We start from the raw sequence: 26,547 nt of genomic DNA, 5'->3' as shown, positions 1-26,547 counted from the left end.
GTTCCCACATGTGGTCAGCATGGTTCTGGCAGCACCACTGTTTGAATCTTCAATTTCCAGCTGCACCATGGTCAGGTGTTTGTCAGCACCACAAAAATGGGACCAAAGTGATAGCACAGGTGGTTCAATCCCCAATATTCCAGATCGTCCCTTGAACTCTGCCAGGATAGATCCCTGAGCACCGAGCAGAAATAAGCCCTGAACACAACCAGGTGTGACAACAAACCAAAACCAAAAAAAAAAAAATGAATTCAACCTCTTGCGGAGCACTAACTCAAAAAAGGATGTGGGAGCACCATACCCAGGAAGCATAATCATGAGGGAACACTTGTGCAAACCCTTTGCCCCTACCATATATGCTCAGCTAAGAGTGTGACCCCTGGTGAGTATGCATGCCAAGTGCAGCAACCTGATGTATGACCTTGCTGAGCACCACTAGCAGGTCATTGCAACAGCAAGAACAGTGATGAAGGGGCAGCGGGTGGTGGGGGGGCATGGGGTATAAAATGAAAAAATTACAAATGGCTTATAAACCCTTACTCAAATTCTTTTCTGAGGGGGCTCATACCCAGCAGTGCTCTGAGCTTACTCCTGGCTCGGTGCTCAGGGATAATTTCTGGCAGGGCTTGGGGTATCCTTTGGGGTGCCAGCTGTGAGTAAGGCAAGTCTCATACCCGCTGTACTATCTCTACAGTCCCTCAAATTCTTAAGATTCAGAAAAGAGTTCACTAATATGTTTAACAGTTTAAAAAATAAAAAACATTGCTTCAAGTTTTCTTCTAGATCTTAACAAAAAAAATCAAAAGGAAAGGATAAAAGCATATAGAAGTTGGAGAGTTGGCTAACTGGGTTTAAAGTGTTTTTTTGGATTTATCAGTCTCTCTTCCATAAACTCAGACTACAGGTCCCAGGCAGCACTGCAACAGTGAGGCACGTGGTCTCATCTTTTCTCTCTGTGAGCAGCCAATGAAAGGTAGAGTTTACAAAGGTCTCAGACGGCATCTGGTGCACTGACAGTGAGCTGCCTTAAAACTGGATCAAGCTGTAAACCAGATTTAAAGGAGTTTTCCTGTTACTTCACAGCTTGTTGCGCCTCTGGCTTCAGAAGGTAGACAGGCTGCTTTAGCCACTGAAATGGACGCAATACTGAATTACAGTTCTGCAGATACTGAAGATTACTACACGCTCCTGGGATGTGATGAACTGTCTTCGGTAAGACAGTGGACAATATTCTTTTTTACAACAGTGTTTCAAGTTTTTAATTTAAGGTTTTAACGTTGAACTTCTACTCATATAGCCTAAAGCCTAATCCTGTATTATTTGAAAGCAACTTTGGTTCAAAGAAAGTGAAAGATTTGGATGTGTGCTGAGTTTTGTTTTCCTATTGTAATTTTATGCAAACTTCTGATGAATTTGTATATTTCTGGCATCTGGCCATACACACTCACAAACTAAAATACATATTTAAAATTTTATTGTAATTGCTCTTGGCAGAGTTTCATGATATTCACAATCTATACATTATAGTGATTTAAAATGTGATTCAGATACAGAATATAATTTTCTTATAATTAGTGATTTTGGAATTTTTATATAATTGTATATAAGCAGTTAAATTATATACACCAAGAATCCCTTTATGTACAAAACCCCTTATTTACAAAAATATCCTTTTCTGTTAATATGTCATGTTAAGAGAAGTTATTTTATATAGTTATTTCATCAATGAAGTCAGAGGAGAAAGCTGGATGATTTCACTCCTGTGGCATAAGGAAACAAAGGGGATAGTCGGTGGCTAAGCAAAAGAAAATCTGAGACCACAAAACCAAGAGTTCCAAGGGGATGGGGCCAGGCTGAAAGGGTACCTATGTGGGTCCCGCGCAGTGTGTGGAGGGATATTGGCTTATCACTGTAGTCCTGAGACATATAAACATTCAGTCCTATAGATCAACTTTAGCACAAAGAAAATTAAAACTTTTCAAAGGATAGTTTCTGAAATAACACATGTGAAAATGTATTTAAAATTCATTTCTTTAAAATTCTTTAAAGTTCATTGTAAATGTATTTAAAGTTTCGAAGAGACAAATTAGAGAGGTCATACTTTTTTAAATTTACGGAGATTCATATAATTCTGTCTCCCAAGGGTAACTATTAATGCTTGGGCTGTTAATCTCCACTTTTTATCCTGCTTATATTCTTTGAAGATGGTTAAGAGATTATATACCTGTTGATTCCTGCTTTCATCTACTTTTTATTTTTTGTTTTTTTGTTTTTGGTGACCTCCAGCACTACTCAGGGCTTACTCCTGGCTCTGTGCTTAGGGATCACTCCTGGTGAGGCTCGGCATACACCATATGGTGCTGGGGATAGAACCCTGACAAGTACCCTATCTGCTGTACTATCTCTCCAACCCTGGTCTATTAACTTTTTTTTTTTTATTTTGCTTTTTGGGTCACACCCGGCGATGCACAGGGGTTACTCCTGGCTCTGCACTCAGGAATTATCCCTGGCGGTGCTCAGAGGACCATATGGGATGCTGGAAATTGAACCCGGGTCGGCCGCGTGCAAGGCAAATGCCCTACCCGCTGTGCTATGACTCCAGCCCCCCTGGTCTATTAACTTTTGAACAATGATTTCTATGGTTTTTAAGTATTCCTCATATAAATCTTAATGATTACATAGATTTATTTTTTATTTTTTAAATTTTTTGCTTTTTGGGTCACACCCAGTGATGCTCAGGGGTTACTCCTGGCTCTGCACTCAGGAATCACTCCTGGCGGTGCTCAGGGAACCAATTCGAACCTGGGTTGGCCGTGTGCAAGGCAAACGCCCTACCCATTGTACTATCACTCCAGCCCTGATTGCATAGATTTAAATAAATTATTCTTTGTCAAATATTTCATTTAGTTCCAGTATTTCCGTATTTAAAATGCTGTTGAGATGAGTGTGAAATATTAATTATTATATTACAATGTTCATTTTATATAGCAATTATTAAAATCCTTTCCTTCTAGAAAAATTATTTTTCTGTTTTTGATTTTTGTGCCATACCTGGCAGTACTTGGGACCATGTGGTGCCCGGGTTCAAATCAGGGTCTCCTGCATGCAAAGCATGCAGTCCAGCCCTTTGAACCATCACCCTTACCTTCATTGAAACATTTTACAACTAAATATTTTTCCCACCTTCGATTTCTGATAGAAATAATGTCTAGAAATAGAAATGTATGATTAAGAGCACAAAAATGAAATTTCATATGTATTTTATGTATGTATACATACATATGTATATATGAATCCCAATTGTTTTCTAGAAAGTTTGCACCTGTTTACAGTCTTACCATGAACATGTTCATTTCTTTGCATCCTCAATTACACTGGTTATTACTGTCCTTGGATGTTTTTTCTTGCTTTAGCAGATTAATAAAAAAATTAAGCATTTTAAAATGCTTGTTAACAGGGTAGGTAGTTTTCCAGCCTACTGGACACTAGTGAACCTTGACTTCAAGGGTCTCTGCCTCCCATGATCTGCACTGAACACTGTGCTCCTGGGAGAGTGTGGCATACGCAAGACAAAATAACCCACATCATTGCTACGCAGAGGCAGCAGCCATGTATCCAAAGATGTTTGATAACTTTGTGCTACTCAAACTCTGAAGTAATGAGGGAGACTACTCTTAATTTTTTAAAATATGAAATTAGAAAAATACAGGAAAGATAAAAGAATTAAAGATCATACCCCAGCACTATTGAGGATTAATTATTGTGGTACGTTTGCTTTCACTGGCTAAGATCAGAATATTTCTAAATGGGATAGGAATTAAATAAAACAGTAACATCAGCAAGCCAGAAAATAATTTTAAAAAAAACCTTTCATATATAGGTTTAATATTTTCCTCTCCTATTATTAAGATTTCCCATGATGTATACATGACTGTATATAAAATTGTAAAAAATGTCTTAAAGCATATAATCTGTTATTTTGGGGGAAGAGGCAAAGGGATGTTCAGGTTTATACTGTATCGATAGAAATTGTTTCAAAGAGAGTATAAATTACTTGCTAATTTAAAAATGCTTTCCACTAAAGAGTTCTTGGAGTACTTAGTGCCTAAAAAATGAAAAACAAGTTTCTTTCTCAGTTTTCCTTATTATATAGACAGACATGGTGACTGATAGCTAAAGGGAGCATCCAGGCAGAAGAAACACACTTATTGTTCTAAGAAGACTTTCTCTTTGGAGACTTTCTCTAAGAAGACTTCCTCTTCTTCATCTCAGTAGATACTTTCTTTTTTATTTTTATTTTTTGACCACACTCAATGGTTCTCAGGGCTTCCTCCTTGCTCTGTGCTCATGATGGGTCATGCCTGGGGGGCTCAGGGGAACTAATGGGGTGCCAGGGATCGAACTCAGGTCAGCTCTGTGCAAGGCAAGTGCCTTACCTGCTGTACTATCCCTCCAGCCCCCCACAAATAGGAATTAAAAGCAATTAGGGCTAGAGAGATAGTTCAATGGACTGAGTCCATGCAAATAATGTTTTGCATGCAGAAGGCTCAGGGTTTGATCTGGGCCCAGGCATTACATGGTGCCTGATCACCTCTGGGAGTGAGCAGCTGAGCACTGCTGGGTGTCACTCAAATAAACAGAAAGAGAAAGGAAAGAAGCAACCAGGGGCCCAGGGATAACCTAATGGTAGTGCTCCTCGTGCTTGCAGCCTGAGCTTTCACCCCCCGTACTGCCCCATATACACAAAGCATAATTCTGGTTGCACTACTGTTTGGGATCCCCAGTACCCCAAATCTCTGCTGCACTGCAGCGAAGGATAAAGCAAGCATTGCAGCCAAATGTGGCCCTCCTGGTAAGCACCATAACCAAAGTATGCAGCAGAAATACAATTGAAGTATGTGCTCCCTGCTGAACGTTTTAACTGAAAAATGTGTGAGCAGCATAATCAAATATGCGTGGTTCCCAGTCATAAGAACAATGATAAAAGGTAAGGGAAGAGTCAGGGCTCAAAGGGCTGAGCACTGTCAGACGTAAGCATCCCCCAGCACCATGACCAGAGCACCACTGTAGCATTAGGCCAGCTTTGAACCTTTGGGCCCAAGTAGCTGAACCAAGTACTAATGAGAGTGGGTGGACCCCAGAGTTATATAACCATCCTGTTGCTACCATCACAATTACCGTTGATAAAAACCAATCATATAGGTGTGTTATTGATGACAAATATTTCACCTATGATTTTAGGTGGCCCACAAAATTCATTTTATTATTTACTTATAACAATTTTTTTTGTGGGGGAGCATCACACTCAATGATGCTCAGGGTTTACTCCTGGCTCTGTGCTCAGGGATCACTCTTAGTGGTGCTCAGGGAACCATGTGGGATACCAGGGACTGAAACCAGGTCAGCCACATGCAAGGCAAGTACCCTACCTGCTATACTCTCTCTCTAGCCCTACAAATTTCATTTAAAAACTGTTATTTATAAATTGAGAAAGTGATACTTTGGGGGAATGGGTTTGGGCCTTACTTGGGTGTTTAAAACCAATTTCCTGCCATTGTGCTCTGGCATGTCCCCTGGTAGTGCTCAGGGGTAAAGGAACTTCAAACCAGCCTGCAAGGCAAGTCCTGTCTCTCAGGCCCGCTGTCCCATCTCTCTGGCCCCTCAAACTTCATTTTAATTTGGATTTCAGTTGGACTGGAGTGATACTACAGTGGGTAGGGCGTTTGCCTTGCACGTGGCCAACCTGGGTTCAATTCCTCCAACCGTCTCGGAGAGCCCGGCAAGCTACTGAGAGTATGCCGCCCACACAGCACAGTCTGGCAAGCTACCCATGGCATATTAGATATGCTCAAAACAGTAATAAGTCTCACAATGGAAACATTACTGGTGCCCTATAGAGCAAATCGATGAACAATGGACGACAGTGACAATGACAGATTTTCCCAGTCAAAATCTCTGCCCACACTGCTAATTAGTTACAAAATTTACTGGTCTGAATTTTATCTTTTTTCTATTAATTCTGAAATTCTTTTTTGTTGGAATGGGGTGTTTGGGTCATCCCTACCTGTGCTCAGGACTACTTCTGGCTTTGCACTCAGGAATAAGTCCTGGTGGGGCTCAGAAGACCCTATGTGTGCCAGGGATTGAACCCTGGTTGGGAACATGCAAGACAAACTCATCCTACCTGCTGTACTATATGCCAGGTCCCAATTCTGAAATTCGTGTTTATTTGTTTGATTTTGGCTTTCTTGGGTCACACCCTGGGGCAATGCTCAGGGGTTACTCCCAGCTCTACACTCATGAATTACTCTTGGCAGTGTTTAGGAGACCATATGGGATGCTGGGGATCAAACCCAGGTCAATTGTGTGCAAGGCAAACACCCTACCTGCTGTACAATCGCTCCGGCCCCCAATTCTGAAATTCTTGACAAAAAAAAAAAAAGAAAAGTATCAAAAGGCAGGAAGAAAGAATTTTATATGGATAGTTTATAAATGAGACAGTAATGCCTGAATAATGAATAGTTGCTAAGCATCTTTTGAAAAATCTCAGCCACACCAGCACAATTTTTTATATAGTCTTATGATAAATATATCTGATCATTTTTGTCATTAAAATATATTGAACTCATAGGTGTCTTGAGTCATCATCTAAGTAATGGAGCAAGTTAAATGGTCATCATAGATCACTTTTTAAAAAGGGAGCTTTTGTTGAATGTTTTCTGAATTTTCATATTGAGGAAATAATTTATTCTTCAGTAAAAAAGGTAAAGTTAGAATACACATACAAAGATAAAAATAAAACCTTGGGTGGATCATGGCTGGTTTGGGAAAACTTGATTTCCAGTTTCTTCTTTCATGATATTTAAGTTGTAATCCTTTATTTATTTATTTATTTATTTATTTATTTAGCTTATTTTTGGGTCTCACCCAACGATGCTCAGGGGTTACTCCTGGCTCTGCACTCAGGAATTACTCCTGGTGGTTCTAGGGGGACTATATGGGATGCTGGGAATCGAACCTGGGTCGACTGCGTGCTAGGTAAATGCCCTTCCCACTGTGCTATCACTCCAGCCCCTGTAGTCCTTATTTTAAATACCTATTTTAATTTTAGGTCGAACAAATTCTGGCAGAATTTAAGGTCAGAGCTCTGGAATGTCATCCCGACAAGCATCCTGAAAATAGCAAAGCTGGTAAGGTACTTAATAATTTCTATTTCTCATGTAAATTAATGGAATATATAACAAAAAAGTGAATGAACAGTAAACCTTGCTTTCTTTTATATATTCATTCAGTGTCAGGAATTTTTTGCATTCTTAGATGGTAGGAGACCTTTTCTCTGATATTAATCATTTGTCATCTATTTTTATTCCTGTGATAATGTGCTGCTTCATGTTTTTGTTGTTGTTTTTGGTTGTTGGGTCACATGACAGTGCTCAGGACTTTGGCTCTGCCCTCAGGGATCACCCCTGGTGGTGCACAGGGACCATATGTAGTGCCAAGGATCGAACCCAGGTTGGCCACGTGCAAGGCAAGGCACTGCCCACTGGATTATTGCTTCAGCCCTTGATTCATGCTTTAAAATGTATAAGTTTATTTTATTTTTAACATCTTTTGAGTGTTAACATAAGCTTATAATCAGCTGTTTTCTTGATAAGAATCTTGCCATGTTTACTTCATTTTGTCTTTTTCTTTATCATAATTTAAATTCCATTGTCACATATTGACTTATGTCTATGTCTTTGAAAAACAATTTTTTTAGGCCATAGACAGCTGTGCTCAGGGCTTAATTCCTGGCTCTGTGCTGAGGGTTCACTTCTGGTGGGGCTCGGGAGACCATACGTGGTGTTGGGGATCAAACCCAGGATAGCTGTGTGCAAAGCTAGTGCCTTACCTATTGTAAAACCTCTTAGGGCTACTCATGATTCAGTGCTCTGGCATTGCTCCTGGTAGTACTTGGGAAACCATCTGGTGCAAGGCAAGTACTCTATTACTGAACTATATTCCTAGCCCACAAAGAATTTCTTGAATGAGTGAAATATTAAACACTTATTTAGGAGATGTATTCATTACTTCTACAGATTGGAGTTATTCAGATAGGTATTCTAGTATAAAAGCATAAAAATTTGGTAAACTTTTAAAAACAACCATCACATAGGTTATTCTTTAACTGTTTCCCCCACTCCCATTAGCAGTGAAGCCCGTCTTTGAGTTGTTTTCTGTTCCTGGCAAACAAATTCTATTCAGGATCCATGATGAATCACTGTGTAATCATTGCCATTTCTGATTGCCGTAGTGATGAGTGTTTTCATGTACAGATTACCTTAAGGTTTCCTGTCCAGATAAACAGTTTGTTTTATTGTTTAAAACAAAATGGCACATAGACACCAATATTGTCCCTTGTCAGGTTTGCAGTTGATAGGTGATTCGATTTTTGAATAGACATTATTTTCAAAGGTTTAAGTGTCCACTTACAAAATTTATATTGGCAAAACTTTCTGAAAAAATTCAATGGTTCTTTATATACTTGGAAAAAGATTTATGTTACTGGTAAAAATACTTTCAAATGTTAACAAAAATTCACCCAAATGTCAAGATGGTGAATTTTAGCAAATGTTAAAAGGTAGCTGACAGAAATCCATAATACACTGGACAGACTTGGAAATGTATTTCAGCCAGGTGCAAGAACAGCCGGTTAGGCAGCTAGGCAGGACAAATTAAACTTGTATATTGAGGTTTACTGCTTCCCCTCCAAAAGTCGAGAGTTCCTGTGAAATCTTTCCTAAGCCAGATGGTAAAGTAAGAAGAAAGCACCAAGCACTATTAATATACACAGAAAAAAAATTTGAGCATCTCCCATCTCTTTTGCCAAACAAACTCAACAACCTAAAACACACTAAAATATAGTGAAAGAGGAGGGACATGATAAATTCACAGCCCCTATCGAGGGGTTTCTGGGAAGGCTTAGGGCACATGCTACTTTTACAATGACTCACTCTGAAATAAATGCTATTTTCATTTTTTTTTCTTTAAAAGCAAAATTCCTCATAGCATGAGCATTTACATGAGGAAACTACAATGACAAGTGGCTGAAATGAAGAGTATGGTGGCTACCCAAGATAAAAGGGGAAGAAATCAGGAGTGGGATTAGGGGGCCACTTAACAATGGAACAGCACTAGAACTTTGGTGGCCAGGACGTTTTTACAGATAAGGTAGTATGTGGGCAGACCGCAGGGGAATTTATACATCTTTCTGGATCCCACTGGTCTGCAACCTGCCCTTTGTAAAAATGTGCTTCCTTTATTCATTGTCTATTAACCTGCTTCTTACAACCATGCAGTTTTGGAGGATAACAGTTCACATATTCCAACTGGCCAGTTTTTGCTAATAAAACTCTTTCTCAACTGGTCCATTTGTTTCTCAATTGATTCATCTTTGAGTGGCTGCAAAACCTGGTTTCTGAGGCCGTGTTAGATTGACTTTGTATTTACAGCACCTAACATTCAGGTTGTGTTTGTAAAATGACTGAATGAACAGAAAAAGTACTTTGACTGTTATTAAAATCCTTTGATTAAACTAATTCAAATAGCAAAAAAAAAAAAAAGTCCTCTTTGAAGTTCTTTCCACGAGTGGACACAGGTACCAATGTGGGTCTTATATAATAGTAAAGTGGCTTTCCATGAACTTTCAGAAAAAAGGGGATACTAAGATACCAGTATATCAGTATACTGATATATATAGTGCATAAATATATATATAGTACATATATAGAAATATTTATATATGATATATGCACTAATTTACTAATAAATTAAATATAACTTAATATATATTTATATATGGTATATGCACTATATATTATATATAATATAGTGCATAAGCATAAATATTTATATTTATATATGATATATGCACTATATATTATATATAATATATAGTGCATAAATATAAATATTTATATTTATATATGGTATATGCACTAAGTATATGCACTAAGAACTGGTATATGCACTAAGTATAGTCTTAGCCATCATCATTAAAACTACAGCTTTGTGTGGCTGGTGCGATAGTATGGTGGGTAGGACATTTGCCTTGCACACGGCTGACCAGTTGAATCACTGGCACCCCATATAGTCCTTCCACAGCCTATCAGGAGGAATTCCTGAGTGCAGACCCAGGAGTAAGCCTTGAGCACCACTGTGTGTGGCTCAAAAACAAATAAATAAACAACTGCAACAAAAACCCAAACAAGAAAACCCAATAGACACCTACTGATTTGTTAGCCCAATGAAGTAGCAGATATGAACACAGACTGGATCTTCTTCAGTTCCAGTTACAAGTTACACCTGAGGAACTGCTCTGAGACTCAAGATTCTCCAGATGGAAAATGAACAGACTACATCCAGAGGAATAATGCAAGGGCTTAGAGCACCTGCCTTGCAAACATATGGTCATGAGATCAAATCCCAGTGTCACCATATATGCCATGCGTGATCCTGGCAGCTTTGCTGTCTAGAATCTCTGACCCTGCAAGTGATTTCCAGTGGCACTGCAGCTGGGTGTTTATAAACACCCATTTAAAAGTGTGCACCCCACAACAAAGACCACAACTGAAAAAGATATGCAAGTACCACAGTCAGGAAGGATGATCCCTGGGAATACATGTTTGAGCCACAAAGTGACCTCTCCACACACCCCTTCACAATCACTGCAACTGGGAAGCGCACTGAAGAGTTTGATTCCTTGTAAGCACATGAGCCAAAGGCACAACTAAAGGCATGCAGGCCTCAGCTGGCACCAAGCCAAGTGTGAGAGCGTGCAACCCCCTGTTTGATCCCAGGGGACCACACCAAGTCTGTGTGCCACCCCATAAAATCAGCAACAACAATGAGGGGGAAGGGTAGAGGGAGTTGTGAAAGGATGAAAATGATAAGACTAACAGTACATTCTGTATCTGCAGTAAAGATGACAGGAGGTATCCTGCATGCAGGAAGAGCTCAGAGAATGGTGGCAATCTTGGTTCAGTGGGGTTTCTTTTCTTGTTTTTATTTTTTTTAATTTTTTTTTTTGGTTTTTGGGTCACACCTGGCGATGCACAGGGGTTACTCCTGGTTCTGCACTCAGGAATTACTCCTTGCGGTGCTCAGGGGACCATATGGGATGCTGGGATTTGAACCCGGGTCGGCCGCTTTCAAGGCAAATGCCCTACCCGCTGTGCTATCACTCCAGCCCCCTCTTTTCTTGTTTTTATGCAGCATTCCAAGATAATTTTTTAAAACAAAACAGAATAGCTCTCTCTCTCTCTCTCTCTCTCTCTCTCTCTCTCTCTCTCTCTCTCTCTCTCTCTCTCTCTCCATCCAATCTTTCTCATTTCCTCATAACATTTCTAAGTTTAAAAAAAATCCTTTCTCTTTTATGGCTGCTACAGAAATTTTGTCACTGATGTACCTTGCTGGTGCTCATACTAGTTGTGTGTGCATGTTAGCAGAAAAGGTTCAGCCCAGTGCTTTATTAACTTCTCTTTGACCCTAAAAAAAGGGACTTCAGACTAAATGAAGGCCCCATGAAATGGCCTTTCTGTTATTGATTTACAGGCTTTAGAGACATTTGGATAGGGCTCCAGCTTCGTGTACAGGAGGCTGGCTCCATCACTGGTACCACATAAGTTCCCTGAGCTCTCTGAGCCTGATGCCAGGGGTAACCCCTGAGCATTGCAAGGCGTGGTACCCATACCAAAAAACAAACAAAACCCAGAGAAGACATTTGGATATTTGAAGAAAGAGAGCTCTTTGCACCTTGCTAATGGATATCTTTCAATGTCTCAATGGATTCTTACATAAGAGATCTCTTTAGAGGGGCCAGAGCACCAAGCACCAAGCACCAATGTCTCTTTACTGCGGGCAGGACATTTGCCTTGCCGTGCGGTTGACTCAGGTTCATTCTCCTACACCCCGTATGTTTGCCCACCAGAAGTGATCTCAAACGCAGAGGCAGGAGAAAGCCCTGAGCACCACCAGGTATGGCCCCCAAACAAAACAAAACAAAACAAAACAAAACAAAAATCTCTTTAGAAAAAAAGCCTAAAGCTCTTTAGGAGGGGGCACAGGGCAAGGTCACTGGTACAGTGGTAGAGCAGCAGCTTTACCGGCAGGCGTATGCCAGCTCTGCCCCGCCTCCATGCTGAGTGGGACCCGGAAACACTGCCAACTGGGATCTTTGATACCATCACTAAAGTGTGTGACCCTTTGGTCATTACAGCAGCAACAATAGAACGAGAGAGAAGGAGGAGAAAAGGAGCATTTTCTTTTGAGCTGGGGATGTCATTCAGTGGCATAAACATGCTTCACATGTAGGAGGTACTGGGTTGGATTCGTGGCACTATACCACAAAGAAACAATGAAATAAAACCCAAAAGATCCCCACTTCATTGCTTCCCCATTTGGAATAAACCCTAACAGACGGTAATTGATAATGTTGAAAGTGGATGTCTGTTTTCATCTTTCTCCAACGGAGACCCAGTATCTAACAGATGGCATATTTTTCTTCTGATGTTTTTAAAGCATGTTGTAATGTTATATTACATTATTATATATCATGTAACTATAAATAGACTACGTTAAAACATGGCTCTAATAATATGATTCTATCACAAAATACCAATTTAAAAGAGCTTCTGTATTTTCAAGGTAGACATAGGAGTTGAATCAGAATATCTCTCAAAGGCCCCAGCATAATTTGCCTCTACAAACATATAAAATGAGATCTCTCATCTCTGGCAAATGTTTATCTTCTGTGATTCATTTGATGAGCTGATGTATTAAAAGACAAATACAAGCACAAGCTCATTAAATGTGGAGAAGAGGAAGGAACAAGGAAAAGTCCATCTAGCGGGAAAGATAAAGTCTCTTTTGCTTTCTTCTTATTAATTGTTGTGCAGGGAGTGACGTCAGGACAATTCTGAGAGGTCTTCCTTCATTCAGGAAACTAGAAAATGAGGCCAACAGTACATAAAAAGAGGTGACTCAGAGATAAATATGTAAATCTTTGCTAGTTGTAACTGGATTGTCCGTCAACAGTGATGATTTAATGAGCTTTTTAATTCCTGATGGAAAAAGTGACCTCTCATTTCTACAATGGGACATTGGCATTGCTGTCAGCCATAGAAGTCTTTTTCACTGCACCGGCTGCTATGGAAAGAAGCTTTCAGTAGACTTGTTTTCCTGCAGTGTCCAAGAACCGCCCATCTTTGGGATCTTCCCTTTAACTCAAGAATTTCCATTATCTCTGAGGGTGATATTATAAACAGAGGAGCCCTGTTTTTAAAAAAAATTTTATTTTATTGAATCACCGTGAGATAGTTACAAGCTTTCATGTTTGGGTTACAATCTCATAATGATCAAACACTCATCCCTCCACCAGTGCACATTCCCCACCACCAATATCCCGTGTATACCCCCCCTTTCCCACCCTCCCCCTGCCTCCATGGCAGACAATATTCCCCAGACTCCCTCTCTACTTTTGGGCATTATGGCTTGCAACACAGACACTGAGAGGTCATCATATTTGTTCCATTATCTACTTTCGGCATGCATCTCTCATCCTAACTGGTTCCTCCAGTCATCATTTTCTTAGTGATCCCTTCTTTATTCTATCTGCCTTCTCCCCTCTGCTCATGAAGCAGTCTTCCAGCTATGGGGTAATCCTCCTGGCCCTTGTATCTACTGTCTTTGGGTGTCAGCCTCATGTGATGTTATTCTATACTCCACAAATGAGTGCAGTCCTTCAATGTCTGTCCCTCTCTTTCTGACTCATTTCACTTAGCATGATACTCCCAGAGGAGCCCTATCAGGATATCAGGGAACCTCTGATTGCTGGGAGGACATTGAAGTGATGGCATTGTGGGGAGGGTGGAGAACTCAGGAACAGCACTCTATATCAAGTGGGGTCCGGGAGCATTTCAATATTTTCACATCTGGCATGAAGGTATTCTCAGTATTAACTAAAATTTTATCCTAATGTCTTCTCTTACAGAGGATCTTGACTACTTTTCATGAAATACTTTAGTTAGGTTTTGGGACCACACCCCATGGTACTCAGGGCTTACTCTTTTTTGTTTTTTTTTTTTGTTTTGTGGCCACAACCAGCAGCACTCAGGGACCATTCCTGGTGGGCTTTGGGACCTTATGGGGTGCTGGGATGGAACCTGGGTGAGCCTCATGCAGGGCAGACTCCCTGCCTGTTATACTATTGTTCTGGTCCTTTATGAGGTATTTCAAAGTACTCTCAAGGTCATTTTACTTGTTTTTTCCCAATATAATTAAAATGTTCCACACTCACAAAAGGTTTTGAGGATTCATATTATTGCTTTGGTGCTTGGAGCTCAGGAAATAGTACTCTGTGAACGCCTTTAGATTCATAGTCTAAACAGGAAGCATTCATTCAGTTAATGAGCACCTCCAGCTCTGCTCCAGTGAGGAATGAAAAGAAACAAAGCATGGTCTCATATTCTGGTAGAGGGGAAAGAACATAAACATGTTAGAGGATCATTGTTTCAATGTCATTCCGTTACTCATTGATTTGCTCGAGCGGGCACCAGTAAGGTCTCCATTGTGAGACTTGTTACTGTTTTTGGCATATCGAATACGTCACGGGTAGTTTGCCAGGCTCTCCCATGTGGGTGAGATAATCTCGGTTGCTTGCCAGGCTCTCCGAGAGGGGTGGAGGAATTGAAACCGGGTTGGCCGCGTGTAAGGCAAATGTCCTACCTGCTGTGCTACTGCTCCAGCCCATGTTAAAGGATAAGTACTATGAAAAACAGTAAAGTAGGTCTCGGGAGGTAAGAGTGGGGCTGAAAGGGTAGGCAGGGGCAGAGAAGACCACGAGATAGCATCGGAGCTAAGAGTGTTCTTGGTGAAAATAACAGAAATAATAAGATTTGGGGATTGGTGTGTGCTTCATGTCCTCAAGGAATATCAGAGTAGTAAATATAGTTTTAGCAAGGGAAGAGGGGTGAGATAAGGAAATCAGGTAGCGTGGAATGCAGGAGAGATATGTCAGACCTGGAGTGATAGCACATTGGATAGGGCTTTGCCTTGCACACGGCCGACCCAGGTTTGATTTTTTTCCGTCCCTCTCGGGGAGCCTGGCAAGCTACCGAGAGTATCCCGCCCGCAAGGCTTGCTCACCTGGCAAGCTACAGTGGCGTATTCGATATGCCAAAAACAGTAACAACAAGTCTCACAATGGAGACATTACTGGTGCCCGCTCGAGCAAATCGATGAACAACGGGACGACAGTTGCTCACATACAGTGCTACAGTTAGTCCTGGGAAGAATTTTCCATTCTTAAGGCCCAGGATGTAGCTCAGTGATAGAGCCCTTGTTCTACATGTGTGAAGCATTGGGTTCATGGGACCCCGAGCACCACCAGAAGTGAGCATTTGTGAATACATCTGCCTCATGTGCTCATATGGTTTATTTCCTTCCAATGTTGGCTCAGACGCTATCTTGTTGAGGTCTTCTCTGCCCTGCTCCAACCCTTTCACTGCTCTTGAGCACTTGTGCCCATAAGCATAGCCAGTGTGGTCAAAAACAAACAAAGCTAAACTCAGAGCACTTACAATTTTATTCTAAGAGAAAAGGAGAAGGCATTGGACGTCATTTTGTAAAGAGAAGGGATGTCATGTACTTAATTAAAAAAAAATTACTGCTCCATAGAAAAGAGACCAAAGCAACAATAGGGAGATCCACTGAGATTAGAGGACAATGGCTAGGACTAGAATTCTGGGAGTGAAGGTGATGACAAGAGGGAAGATTGTGGGCATGATTTAAAGGTAGAACCAATAAGGTTTGCTAATGGATATGAGATAAGAGATAGAGAAGAACTGTAGAAAACAACTGAACTATTTCTAACTCCAAGCAGAACTACTGTGGCCTTTATATTTCTATTTATCACATTGTATTAGGAAAATGAAAATGGCAGAAGGCCCTTAAGTGTTGCCTGGAGAGCACTGACTAGGGAGCCTGGAAGGTTTGCATTTAAATTGAGATCCCCTTGCTTGAGGCTTGGGGACTTTGGTAAACCACATTAATCTCCTAACCTCCAGCCTACATTCTGTAAAATGGGAATAATGGTGATGAAGGTGATGATAGGATGATGATATGCTTCCAGTAAAGTTGTGGGGAGTGGGGTGGAGGGAAGAAACCTTATACTCATAAGCAATCACCTTTCACTTCCTCCTACTCTCTCTAGAAACTATCATTGTAGTTTAAGTTTAAGTAAAAAACTCACAGACTATGTATTTGTTTAGTCTGGATATGTCTGGATATTTCATACAAATGGGATCATATAACATGTGACCTTTGGCAACTGGCTTCTTACATAAGATTCTCAAGGCTCATCAAAGTCACAACATGAAGCAGTGCTTAATTTCTTTTTTAATACCTGAATGATAATTCAATACTTCATTTTGTTTATATTATCATGGTTGTATGAAATTTAGGTTATATCTGTTATTTTGGTTAGTATGAACAATGCTACTGTAAACATTCTTATCAAAGATTTTTTGTGGACATCGTGTTTCAGTTCCCTTTAGTATATACTTAGGATTGAAATTCTAGGTTTGCTGGTTTATTAATTAATTAATTTTTGCTTTTTGGGTCACATCCGGCAACGCACAGGGGCTACTCCTGTCTTTGCACTCAGAATTACTCCTGGCAGTGCTCAGGGGACCATATGGAATGCTGGGAATCGAACCCAGGTCGGCCGCATGCAAGGCAAACACCCTACCTGCGGTACTGTCGTTCCAGCTCCACTGGTTAATTTTATGTCTACAATATTGTGGAACTGCCAAACATTTTAAAAGCAGCTACTCTGTTTTTTACAGTCCATCGAACTGTATGAAGCACCTGATATTTCCTCCCTTTCACTAATACTTATAATTATAGATTTTTTAAAGTTTAATCATCCTAGTCGCTGTGAAGTGACATCTCACTATAATTTTGCTTTGTGTTTCCCAAATGACTAGTGATGTTGAACATGTTATCATTGGCCATTTACTTATCTTCTTTGGAGAAATGTCTATTCAATTCCTTGGTCCATTTAAAAATGGTATTATTGGTATTCTGTTTGAACTATAGGAATTCTTCTTAAATTTTTGATACAAGGTTTCACCAGAGCTGTGATGTTCAAATATTTCCATTCCATGTCATATCCTTTGAATTTGTTTTTGGTGTTCTTTGAAGTGCAAATATTGCAGTTTTGATGATCTTCAATTTTTCTTTTCCCCTTATTGCTTTTGCTTGTGCTCGCATCTAAAGAGAATTTTAATTTATTATTAATTTTGATCATATTATTTATACATGTTGCTATGTGCATATCATATAAAATATGGATCTATATGTGAAATAGTGCTGAGGCTAGAATGCAGGATCTCATATTTGTATGTTCACTACCACTGAGCTACATCTCCAACCTTCACTTCATTCTTTCTTTCTTTGTTTTTGCATCATATCCAACTGTTCTCAGAGCTTAGTCTTGGCCAGTGCTCAGGGATCACTCCTGTCAGTGCTTGGAGGACCATAAACTGTGTGGAAGTTGAACCCAGATTGGCTGCATGCAAAGCAAGCCCACTACCTGCTGTACTATCTCTCCAGCTCAATTCTTTTCTCTTCCTCTTTTGTTTTTGCTTCTGGATATTGAATCTTAAACCTCATATATGCAAGGCACAGTCTGTATCACTGAGTTACATAATAGTCCTATATTTAATTTATTTTATTCTATATTTTATTTGTATCTTATCTATATTTTATTTATTTATTTACCTTTATTGATGTCAGTATGATTAAATTATTTTATTGATTTCATTTTTAGATTGCTCATGATTAATGTATAAAGTCACAAATATATTTTTGTACATTTGTCTGGTATACTATTCTATGAAAAAGTTTTGATTTGGGGCCACAGTGATTGTACAGTGGGTAGGGCACTTGCCTTGTATATAACCAACCAGGATTTGAATCCCCAGAATCCCATATGATTCCGTGTGCACTTCCAGGAGTAATTCCTGAGTGCATATCCAGGAGTAACAACACCTGAGCACTCCTGGGTGTGGCCCACCCAAAGAAAAAAATTAATAAAAAGTTTTGGCTTTAGGGTTAGGAGGAAGCTTCAGGTGGTAGAGCACATGCCTTGAATGTCCAAGGCCCTGAGTCATATCTCTGGTACTACATGGTACCCCTAGAACTGCTGGGTGTGTCCCCTGTAACTAAAAAAAGAAAGAAAAACGTATCTGAATGTGCATTTCTTTTTTAAAAAATTTTATTATATTTATTTAAAATTTATTTAAAATTAATTTGTTTTTTAATTAGTGAATCACCGTGAGGGTACAGTTACAGATTTATATATTTTCGTGCTCGTGTTTCCCTCATACAATGTTCGAGAACCCATCCCTTCACCAGTGCCCATTCTCCACTGTAGGATGACATTACTTTGTCCTTTCCCTCCTTGCCACAAGTAGCTTGTCCCGGTTTTACCCAGAGTTTAGGCTTACCCCAGTCACACCCATCAAGGTGTTCCCGAATCTCTCCCATCCCTTTGTTTAGCTATAATCACTTCTCCATGCTCTCTTCCCCAAAAGAGTTAATCCTCGGCTTTCCCTTAATCTGACTCTGCTAATTTGCAAGGTCAGACCTTCCTAGGATACTGAATTTATATTATATAAGTTAATATTGCCTTGCTCTTCTTCTTGTGCCTTTTGAATAATTTACTTTAAAGCTATGACTGTTTTGTATAGACACAAGAAGACAATATTATGTTTTTATAATTTGGGAATTAATTGGCCTCGAATATTCCCTCCCGGGCCTCTGCTTTCTCCACTTAAGCCTCAGTTGCCCTCAGTTCCTAGCACCCCAAAGTAGGGTCCCCGACGTGGGACAGGAAGGATCCAGGGCAAGCGGTGAGTTATGTGCTACCCTGGCATCGAGATGGGCCTGGCCAAAGTGCCTAATTCTTAACTATAAGTTAAGAGCTTGATCATAGACAAATGCTGTCATGATTTGAAAAGTGCAGCTGTAAAAAACTAAAGAACGCCGAGGGGCGCGAGCACTCGCGGGCTCTCCGGGTGGCTCTGTCTCACCGCCCGCGTCTGGTGCCCGGGAACCGCTGTGTGTGCCGTCAGTCGAGGGCAGGCGACGGAAGGAAGAAGGAAGAAGGCCAAACTGGTTGCTCGATCCGTTTATTTCATTCTCTCCCTCCGCTTCTCTCCCGCTCTCCTGGATCTCTCCCCATGGATCTGGCCCGTGGATCTGGCCCGTGGATCTGGCTCGTGGATCTGGCCCCCCAACCCACTCTCACAGCCTAGTTAAATCTCCACAGCATCAGGGGGTTGGGGCATACACATAGGTGTGGTCACCATCAATAGGGTAAGGTTCCTTTCCCTTAGGGGATGCTTCTCCTAGGACTTAATTCTCTTTCAGCAGGAGGATCCACCCAAGGGCGGAGTCCCATGAATGTGTTTCTCTTCTCCTCAGCCAGCAAACATATAAGAATTCATAATATTAATTATTTTGTATGGACACAATAAGAGATGCATTAAAGCTTATAGAATTGCTCTCCTGGGGCCATCTCAATCTCAGACTACAGTGCTCAGGCCAGATCAGTCTTTCCTATCCCTGGCAGGGTCCCTGTCTCATAATTACTATTGGATCATGACAGCATTTGTCTATGATCAAGCTCTTAACTTATAGTTAAGAATTAGGCACTTTGGCCAGGCCCATCTCGATGCCAGGGTAGCACATAACTCACCGCTTGCCCTGGATCCTTCCTGTCCCACGTCGGGGACCCTACTTTGGGGTGCTAGGAACTGAGGGCAACTGAGGCTTAAGTGGAGAAAGCAGAGGCCCGGGAGGGAATATTCGAGGCCAATTAATTCCCAAGTTATAAAAACATAATATTGTCTTCTTGTGTCTATACAAAACAGTCATAGCTTTAAAGTAAATTATTCAAAAGGCACAAGAAGAAGAGCAAGGCAATATTAATTTATATAATATAAATTCAGTATCCTAGGAAGGTCTGACCTTGCAAATTAGCAGAGTCAGATTAAGGGAAAGCCGAGGATTAACTCTTTTGGGGAAGAGAGCATGGAGAAGTGATTATAGCTAAACAAAGGGATGGGAGAGATTCGGGAACACCTTGATGGGTGTGACTGGGGTAAGCCTAAACTCTGGGTAAAACCGGGACAAGCTACTTGTGGCAAGGAGGGAAAGGACAAAGTAATGTCATCCTACACTCCACCACCAATAAACCCAGCATCCCTCCCACCTCCCAATCCCATCTCCCCCCCACCCACCCTGCCTCTGGGGCAGGGTATTCCCTTTTGTTCTCTCTCTCCAATTGGGTGTTGTGGTTTGTAATAAGGGTGTTGAGTGGCCATTGTGTTCAGTCTCCAGTCTACTTTCAGCACGCATCACCCTTCACCCGTGTGGCCTCCAACCACATTTTATTTGGTGTTCCCTTCTCTATCTGAGCTACCTTTTCCCCAGAATGTGAGGCCAGCTTCAAAGCTATGGAGTCAACCTCCTGGTACTTATTTCTACTATTCTTGGGTGTTAGTCTCTTACTCTGTTATTTTATATTCCACAGATAAGTGCAATCTTTCTATGTCTGTCTCTCTGAATGTGCATTTCTTTTAATTTTATTTATTTATTGTTTGGAGCCATACCCAGAAGTGCTCAGCTAAAGCTTAGAGGAGGGAAACTGGACCCAGGCCACACAGTAAGTAGCAGAAACATTTCAGCAAGATCAGTTTGAGTGTTTGGAAGTTTAAAATAATCTTTCTGAGCATCTTGGGCACTTTGGCAGTGGTGAAAATACAATATAGTTGCACATAAATACCATAAACATTAACACTGCTGTAACCATGTTATGTAAACAATAGTAAATGCTAAAAACAGAAAAATAAAATAGCCCCTCTGAAAGAGAAGTGCTCATCTCTTGATTTCTTTTCCAGTGGAGACTTTTCAGAAACTGCAGAAAGCAAAGGAGGTTCTGACTAACGAAGAGAGTCGAGCCCGTTATGACCACTGGCGAAGGAGCCAGATGGCAATGCCATTCCAACAGTGGGAAGCTTTAAGTGACTCAGTGAAAACGGTAGGTTTCTCTCTGGGATAATATGAATGAATGAAGCCTAGGAAGTCTGTAGATTAGACTCATGTGCTCACTTAAAGAGTCAATAGAGGGGCCAGAGCAATAGTACAGCGGGTAGGATGTTTGCCTTGTACATGGCTGACCTAGGTTCAATCCCTAGCATCCCATATGGTTCCCCTGAACACTGCCAGGAGTAATTCCTGAGTGCAAAGTGAGGAGCAATCCCTGAGGATTTCCAGGTGTGGTTCAAAAACAAACAAACAAACAAACAAACGAGTCAATAGATAACAGTAAGGAGAAGACACAAAAACTGATGGAATATAAGTATAATTTGCTATCTCTGGTGTTGCATGAACGTTCGTGTGGTTGGAGGCGCTGAGACAAGGAACGCAGAAGAATGTATTTCATGGAGGGCCTAGGTTCTCTCTGACTCTTAGACAAAGGTAGAGAGCCCTGTAGTTTCCTTTTATTGATCATGGTACCTCTAAAGGGCGCGATAGTGACATTATCAAAGGCATCAAAAGAAGTTACAGAAAGAACATTGAGACAGTGGAAACATATTGTTTCCTTGTACCTGTAGGCCTGTAGCCTAGGGGAAAGGATACAAAGCCAGAACTGAAACCTTTCTTGGGCTACAGGCACCTGGATTTATATCCCAAAGTATAGTATAGGCTGGGCTGCCACCTGAAATCTACACTTCAAATACAAACTGGGCAGGCACCTGAAATCTATATCCCAAAGACTAGGCTGGGCCAGAACCTGCATTTTGCAATCTCAAAGGTCAGGCTTGGCTAACACCGGAGATCTGCGTGTCAAAGACCAGCCAGGCTTCCGTGAGAGAAGGAAAACTGCTCTTTTCAATATATTTTGAAATTATTTTTCTGAAGGCAGCTTGAAGGGAGAAAATGTTCAGCTTCATCCAAATCAGTCAGGACACACGAGAAATCTCGCCCATTTTCATGGGTCCCTATGTTCCTGTCCGTAGTACGGTACAGTCTACATGGGCTCGCCCTGATAGCTCAGTCCAGCCCCAACACTCTGGATCAGTCAGAAAAACCTGGGACTACTTTGGAAAGTCTCTAACTGTTCAGTTTAAACACTCCTGTCAACATTCACCTTTATTTTATTTTAAAAATTTTTTTTAATTTTTAAAATGGAATCAGAGTGAGATACACAGTTACAAACTTGTTCACAATTGGGTTTCAGTCAGACTATGTTCCACCACCTGTCCCCGATCAGTGTACATTTCCCACCATCAATGTCCCCAGTTTCCCTCTCCTACCCACCACTGCCTCTATGGCAGCTACATTTCTTCTCTGTCTGTCTGTTTGTTTGTCTCTCTGTTTGTCTCTCTTTATTTACTTTTTTTTTAGTCCAATTTGTTTATTTTATTTATTTATTTTTAATTTATTTATTTTTAATTAGTGAATCACCGTGAGGGTACAGTTACAGATTTATTTACTTTTAAAAAGTAAAATAATTCATTCCCCTTCATTTCTTTTTTTTTTTTTAAATTTTTATTATATCACCATGTGGAAAGTTACAAAGTTTTCAGGTTTATGTCTCAGTTATACAATATTCAAACACCATCCCTTCACCAGTGCCCATATTCCACCACCAAAATCCCCAGTATACCCCCCCCACCGCCCCCCCCAACTGTATGACTGATGAATTTCACTTCATTTTCTCTCTACCTTGATTACATTCCATATTGCAAAACAAAACTCATTATTGTTGTTGGAGTTTCCCCCCAGGGAAGACAGCCCTACTAAGGAAGCATTTGATAATTGGTTTGTCATTAAAAGATTGTATATTTTCAGTTTTTAGAAAAGGTCGCGTGGCCGCTAACCGTTAGCGGCCGCGCGGCTCCAATGTGTTCCAGTCCCGCAACCCGGAGCCGTGTTAGTTGCTGCTCAGTGTCGCCAGGGTTCCATCTGGAGAAGGTGTACCAGCTGTACCTCCTCCGTCTGGATCCCTGGTGTTGTTGGCCCGGATTCGGGTCCGGAGCATTTCTCCGGCCGCGTTGCTCACCAGACTGTCTGGCCTCTTCTCCTCATTCCCCTTCATTTCTTTGTTCCGATGTTGCAATGGTTGGAGACTGCCCACCCTTAGTCTTAGTGCTCTCACATTTTAATGCTGCTGCTTGCACATGCTGGAGATTGAGAAGTGGTGGTATGTGGGATCCCAGATGGCAGTGCTGCTAGGACCCTGCTTGGTACATGTGGGGTGGGGCTGATGACCCAGCTCTTGGCCTCAAGCTTGCAAAGCAGGTAATTTGCCATGGAGCTGTCCCTAAGTCCCCACTGTGCATCTCAAGATAAACATATACTACTGACTTTTGAACCCCTGCAAACTCATCTCCTGTATCTTTGTAGTTTATGTCAGCTTCTTCTCTTTCAAGGGATTATAAAATCTCCCAAGCCAAAAAATAGCATTTGAGGCAAGGATATAACTTAGTGGCAGTCTTGCTTGGCATGTATGATGCACTGGCCCCACAAACAAAACAAACAAGATGAAATGAAGCAGGAACTGATTAATCAGAGGACGCTGATATCATTCCTATTATAAATTTTTGTAAATTTTTTTTGTTTTATATTTTTGTTTTTGGGTCAAACCTGGTGGTTTTCAGAGCTTTTTCCTGACATTGCACTAAGGGACAGGTCCTGGTGGTGCTTGGGGAGACCAGAGAGGGTGCTGGGAATCAAAGCAGGGTTGGCTGTGTGCAAGGCAAGCACCTACCCACTGTACTTTGGCCCTGAAAAAAAATTTTAGATAGATACAAAGACTCTAAATATAATATTATCTTTCTTCATGTCATTAAAAAATCCTGAATCATTATAGGGTCCAGAGCAATAGTTTAGCAGGTAGGGAATTTACCTCACATGTGGCTGACCCAGGTTCAACCTCCGGCATCCCATATGGCCCCTGAGCACTGCCATGAGTAATTCTTGAGCACAGAGCCAGGAGTAACCCCTGAGCATTTCACGTGTGGCCCAAAAAACAAAACCAAAAAAATTTTAAGAAAACTTGAGCATCAATAAAAAAAAAAACTTGAGCAAATTATTTTTTCACTGACAAAATACCTGAAATAGTGAGGAAGGGTCTTTGAACTAATGCAGGAGAACAACATAAAACTTTCACTGTATATAGATAAGGCCACTATGCATAACTGGAAATCTTGGCCATAGAAATTTGGCAAGGAAAAGAAAGAAGTTAAACTATCACTATTTGTACATGACATGAGTGTATATATAGAAGACTCTAAGAACTCCATTGAAAAATGTTTTTTTTTTTTTTTTTTTTTTTTGCTTTTTGGGTCACACCTGGCAATGCACAGGGGTTACTCCTGGCTCTGCACTCAGGAATTACTCCTGGCGGTGCTCAGGGGACCATATGGGATGCTGGAAATCAAACCTGGTTCGGCCGAGTGCAAGGCAAACACCCTACCCGCTGTGCTACCGCTCCAGCCCCTCCATTGAAAAACTTTTAAAAATAATCAACCGATTCAAACAAATTGTAGGTTAGAAAATCAGCACACAAAAATCAGTTGCATTTCAGTGAGTGAACATATTCCTGGACCATGTGGCTGCTTTTGTGCCTACGCGACACACCATAAGACACTCCCTACCCATTCTCCATAAGTACCACACCAGTTTAATGGGGTTCAGATAATAGACAACAAATCATAGAGGGAAATATATATGCATATATACATGTTTTCACATATATATATGAAAACTCTCATCATTCAAGCTTTAACAACATGTTAGTGATATCTGAAAGAATGTGTTGATGGCCCCTGCCAAAATATAACAATCCTCACACTGTTTCCTATATGAGTACTTTTTTGTAAGCATTTTCAGTGGTTCTTCATAACAGACTATACAAAATATATTATTTCAGTTGTGCTTTGGGACAGGGATTGGGGCTTGAGATGGAAGCATCCCAAATTTGGTGGTGGGAAGGTGTAATGGTGGTGGGATTGGTGTTTGAATATTAAATGTAATCAAATACTGTGAACTACCTTATAAAATAAAAAAAAATTTAAAAATCAGCTGCATTTCAATATGTGAACAATGAACTAGAAGTCAGGTTATCAATATCATTACAAATACTGTTCACGGGCCAGGGACATGGCTCAGTGGTATAGAGGTAATGTAATTGTGCACATCAAAGCCATATGAAACAACACTATTGTAAGCATGAGATAAATCTATAATAATTAGTTGAAAAATGATTTTTCTTAGAGGGTGGGGATGGGAGGGAACTTTGGAGCATTGGTGGAGGGTCATGGGCAATGCCGGTAATTTGGAACATTGTATGCCTGAAACTCTACTGTTAACAGTTTTAGAAATCAAGGTGCTGAAATAAAAACGGAAAAATACCTGTGCCTTCTCAAACTCAAAATTAAGATTTTTTTCCTTCTATATTGTACATGACCAAAATTCTTTGTTCACTCTGATTGAACATTCTTCTACCACTTCTGCATAACCACATTTCCATTTTCCTGAGTACTCTACATTGTAACAGCAGCTGAATCAGTAATCTTTGCCATTCAAGTGTTTCTTGATTTATAGTCATTTTTTTTCTAGATGATCCACGGAGCTCTGTTACTTAATTGTAAATGCTAATATCAAGCTATCTGTGAGTTTTTCAGATCTCTTTCTCAATTCCTACTCTAATTTATATTGCCAAAGTCTTTCCATTAAATACTAATTTCCTGTCTCCAAACATATCACTTCTGCTATGACTTGAGTTTTACTATGAACCATTTGAGGCCTTACAATAATTACATTTTAGATCTTACTATCACATTTCTTGTCAGCAAAATTGAAATAGTAAGCTGGACTGGTATTTAGGTTTGAATTTGTTTTTATTTTTGGAGCTAAGATACTGAGAGGCATATCCTTCTGCTTTAAATCAGCACTAATATTTTATTCTAACTGAACTAAGCCTTGTTTCTGACTTGCTTTTGCTTCTCTTTCTTCTTGGTGAATTCCTTTTTACCAAAAATCACATTCAACAGATTTACTGTAAATTTCCTCCTATTCTGTTTTTGTTTTGGGTCTGAGCACATCTGTCTGTACTCAGAGTTTATTCCTGATTCAGGCATCAGTCCTGGTGAAGCTTGGGGACCATTTGGAGTTGTGGAGCTCGAACCTGGGTTGGCTGCATGCAAGGCAAACATCTTACCTGCTGTACTATCTCTCAGGCCCTTCTTTCTGTTCTTATTTTCATAGTGACTTCTGCATGTGAAACTCTCAGTTCTGTAACATTTTAGTTGTTGCTTTTTGTAGATGTGCATTTCATTAGCATATTCTTTCGTAGTCACAACTCTAAAAAAATAATTTAACAATTACATACTCGGGACTAGAGAGAGAGAACAGTGGGTAAGATGCTTGTCT

General features: G+C 40.5%; 1 protein-coding gene across 1 annotated transcript in view; it reads left to right on the top strand.

Moving 5' to 3' along the window:
* Positions 1-995: 995 nt before the first annotated feature.
* The window catches only part of DNAJC12 (DnaJ heat shock protein family (Hsp40) member C12), a 44,493-nt gene continuing 18,941 nt past the window's right edge, over positions 996-26,547 (top strand). Inside the window, exons 1-3 of the mRNA XM_004617095.2 lie at positions 996-1,212; positions 7,112-7,190; positions 21,006-21,145. Of these exons, the coding sequence (XP_004617152.1) occupies positions 1,135-1,212; positions 7,112-7,190; positions 21,006-21,145 (297 nt within the window). The 5' untranslated portion in view covers positions 996-1,134. The remainder of the gene's footprint in view (positions 1,213-7,111; positions 7,191-21,005; positions 21,146-26,547) is intronic.

The sequence above is a fragment of the Sorex araneus genome, chromosome 5, assembly GCF_027595985.1.
Source record: "Sorex araneus isolate mSorAra2 chromosome 5, mSorAra2.pri, whole genome shotgun sequence".
NCBI classification, from domain to species: Eukaryota; Metazoa; Chordata; class Mammalia; order Eulipotyphla; family Soricidae; genus Sorex; species Sorex araneus.
Note: the sequence above shows the minus strand (reverse complement) of the source record. Positions and strands in the feature narration are given on the sequence as shown.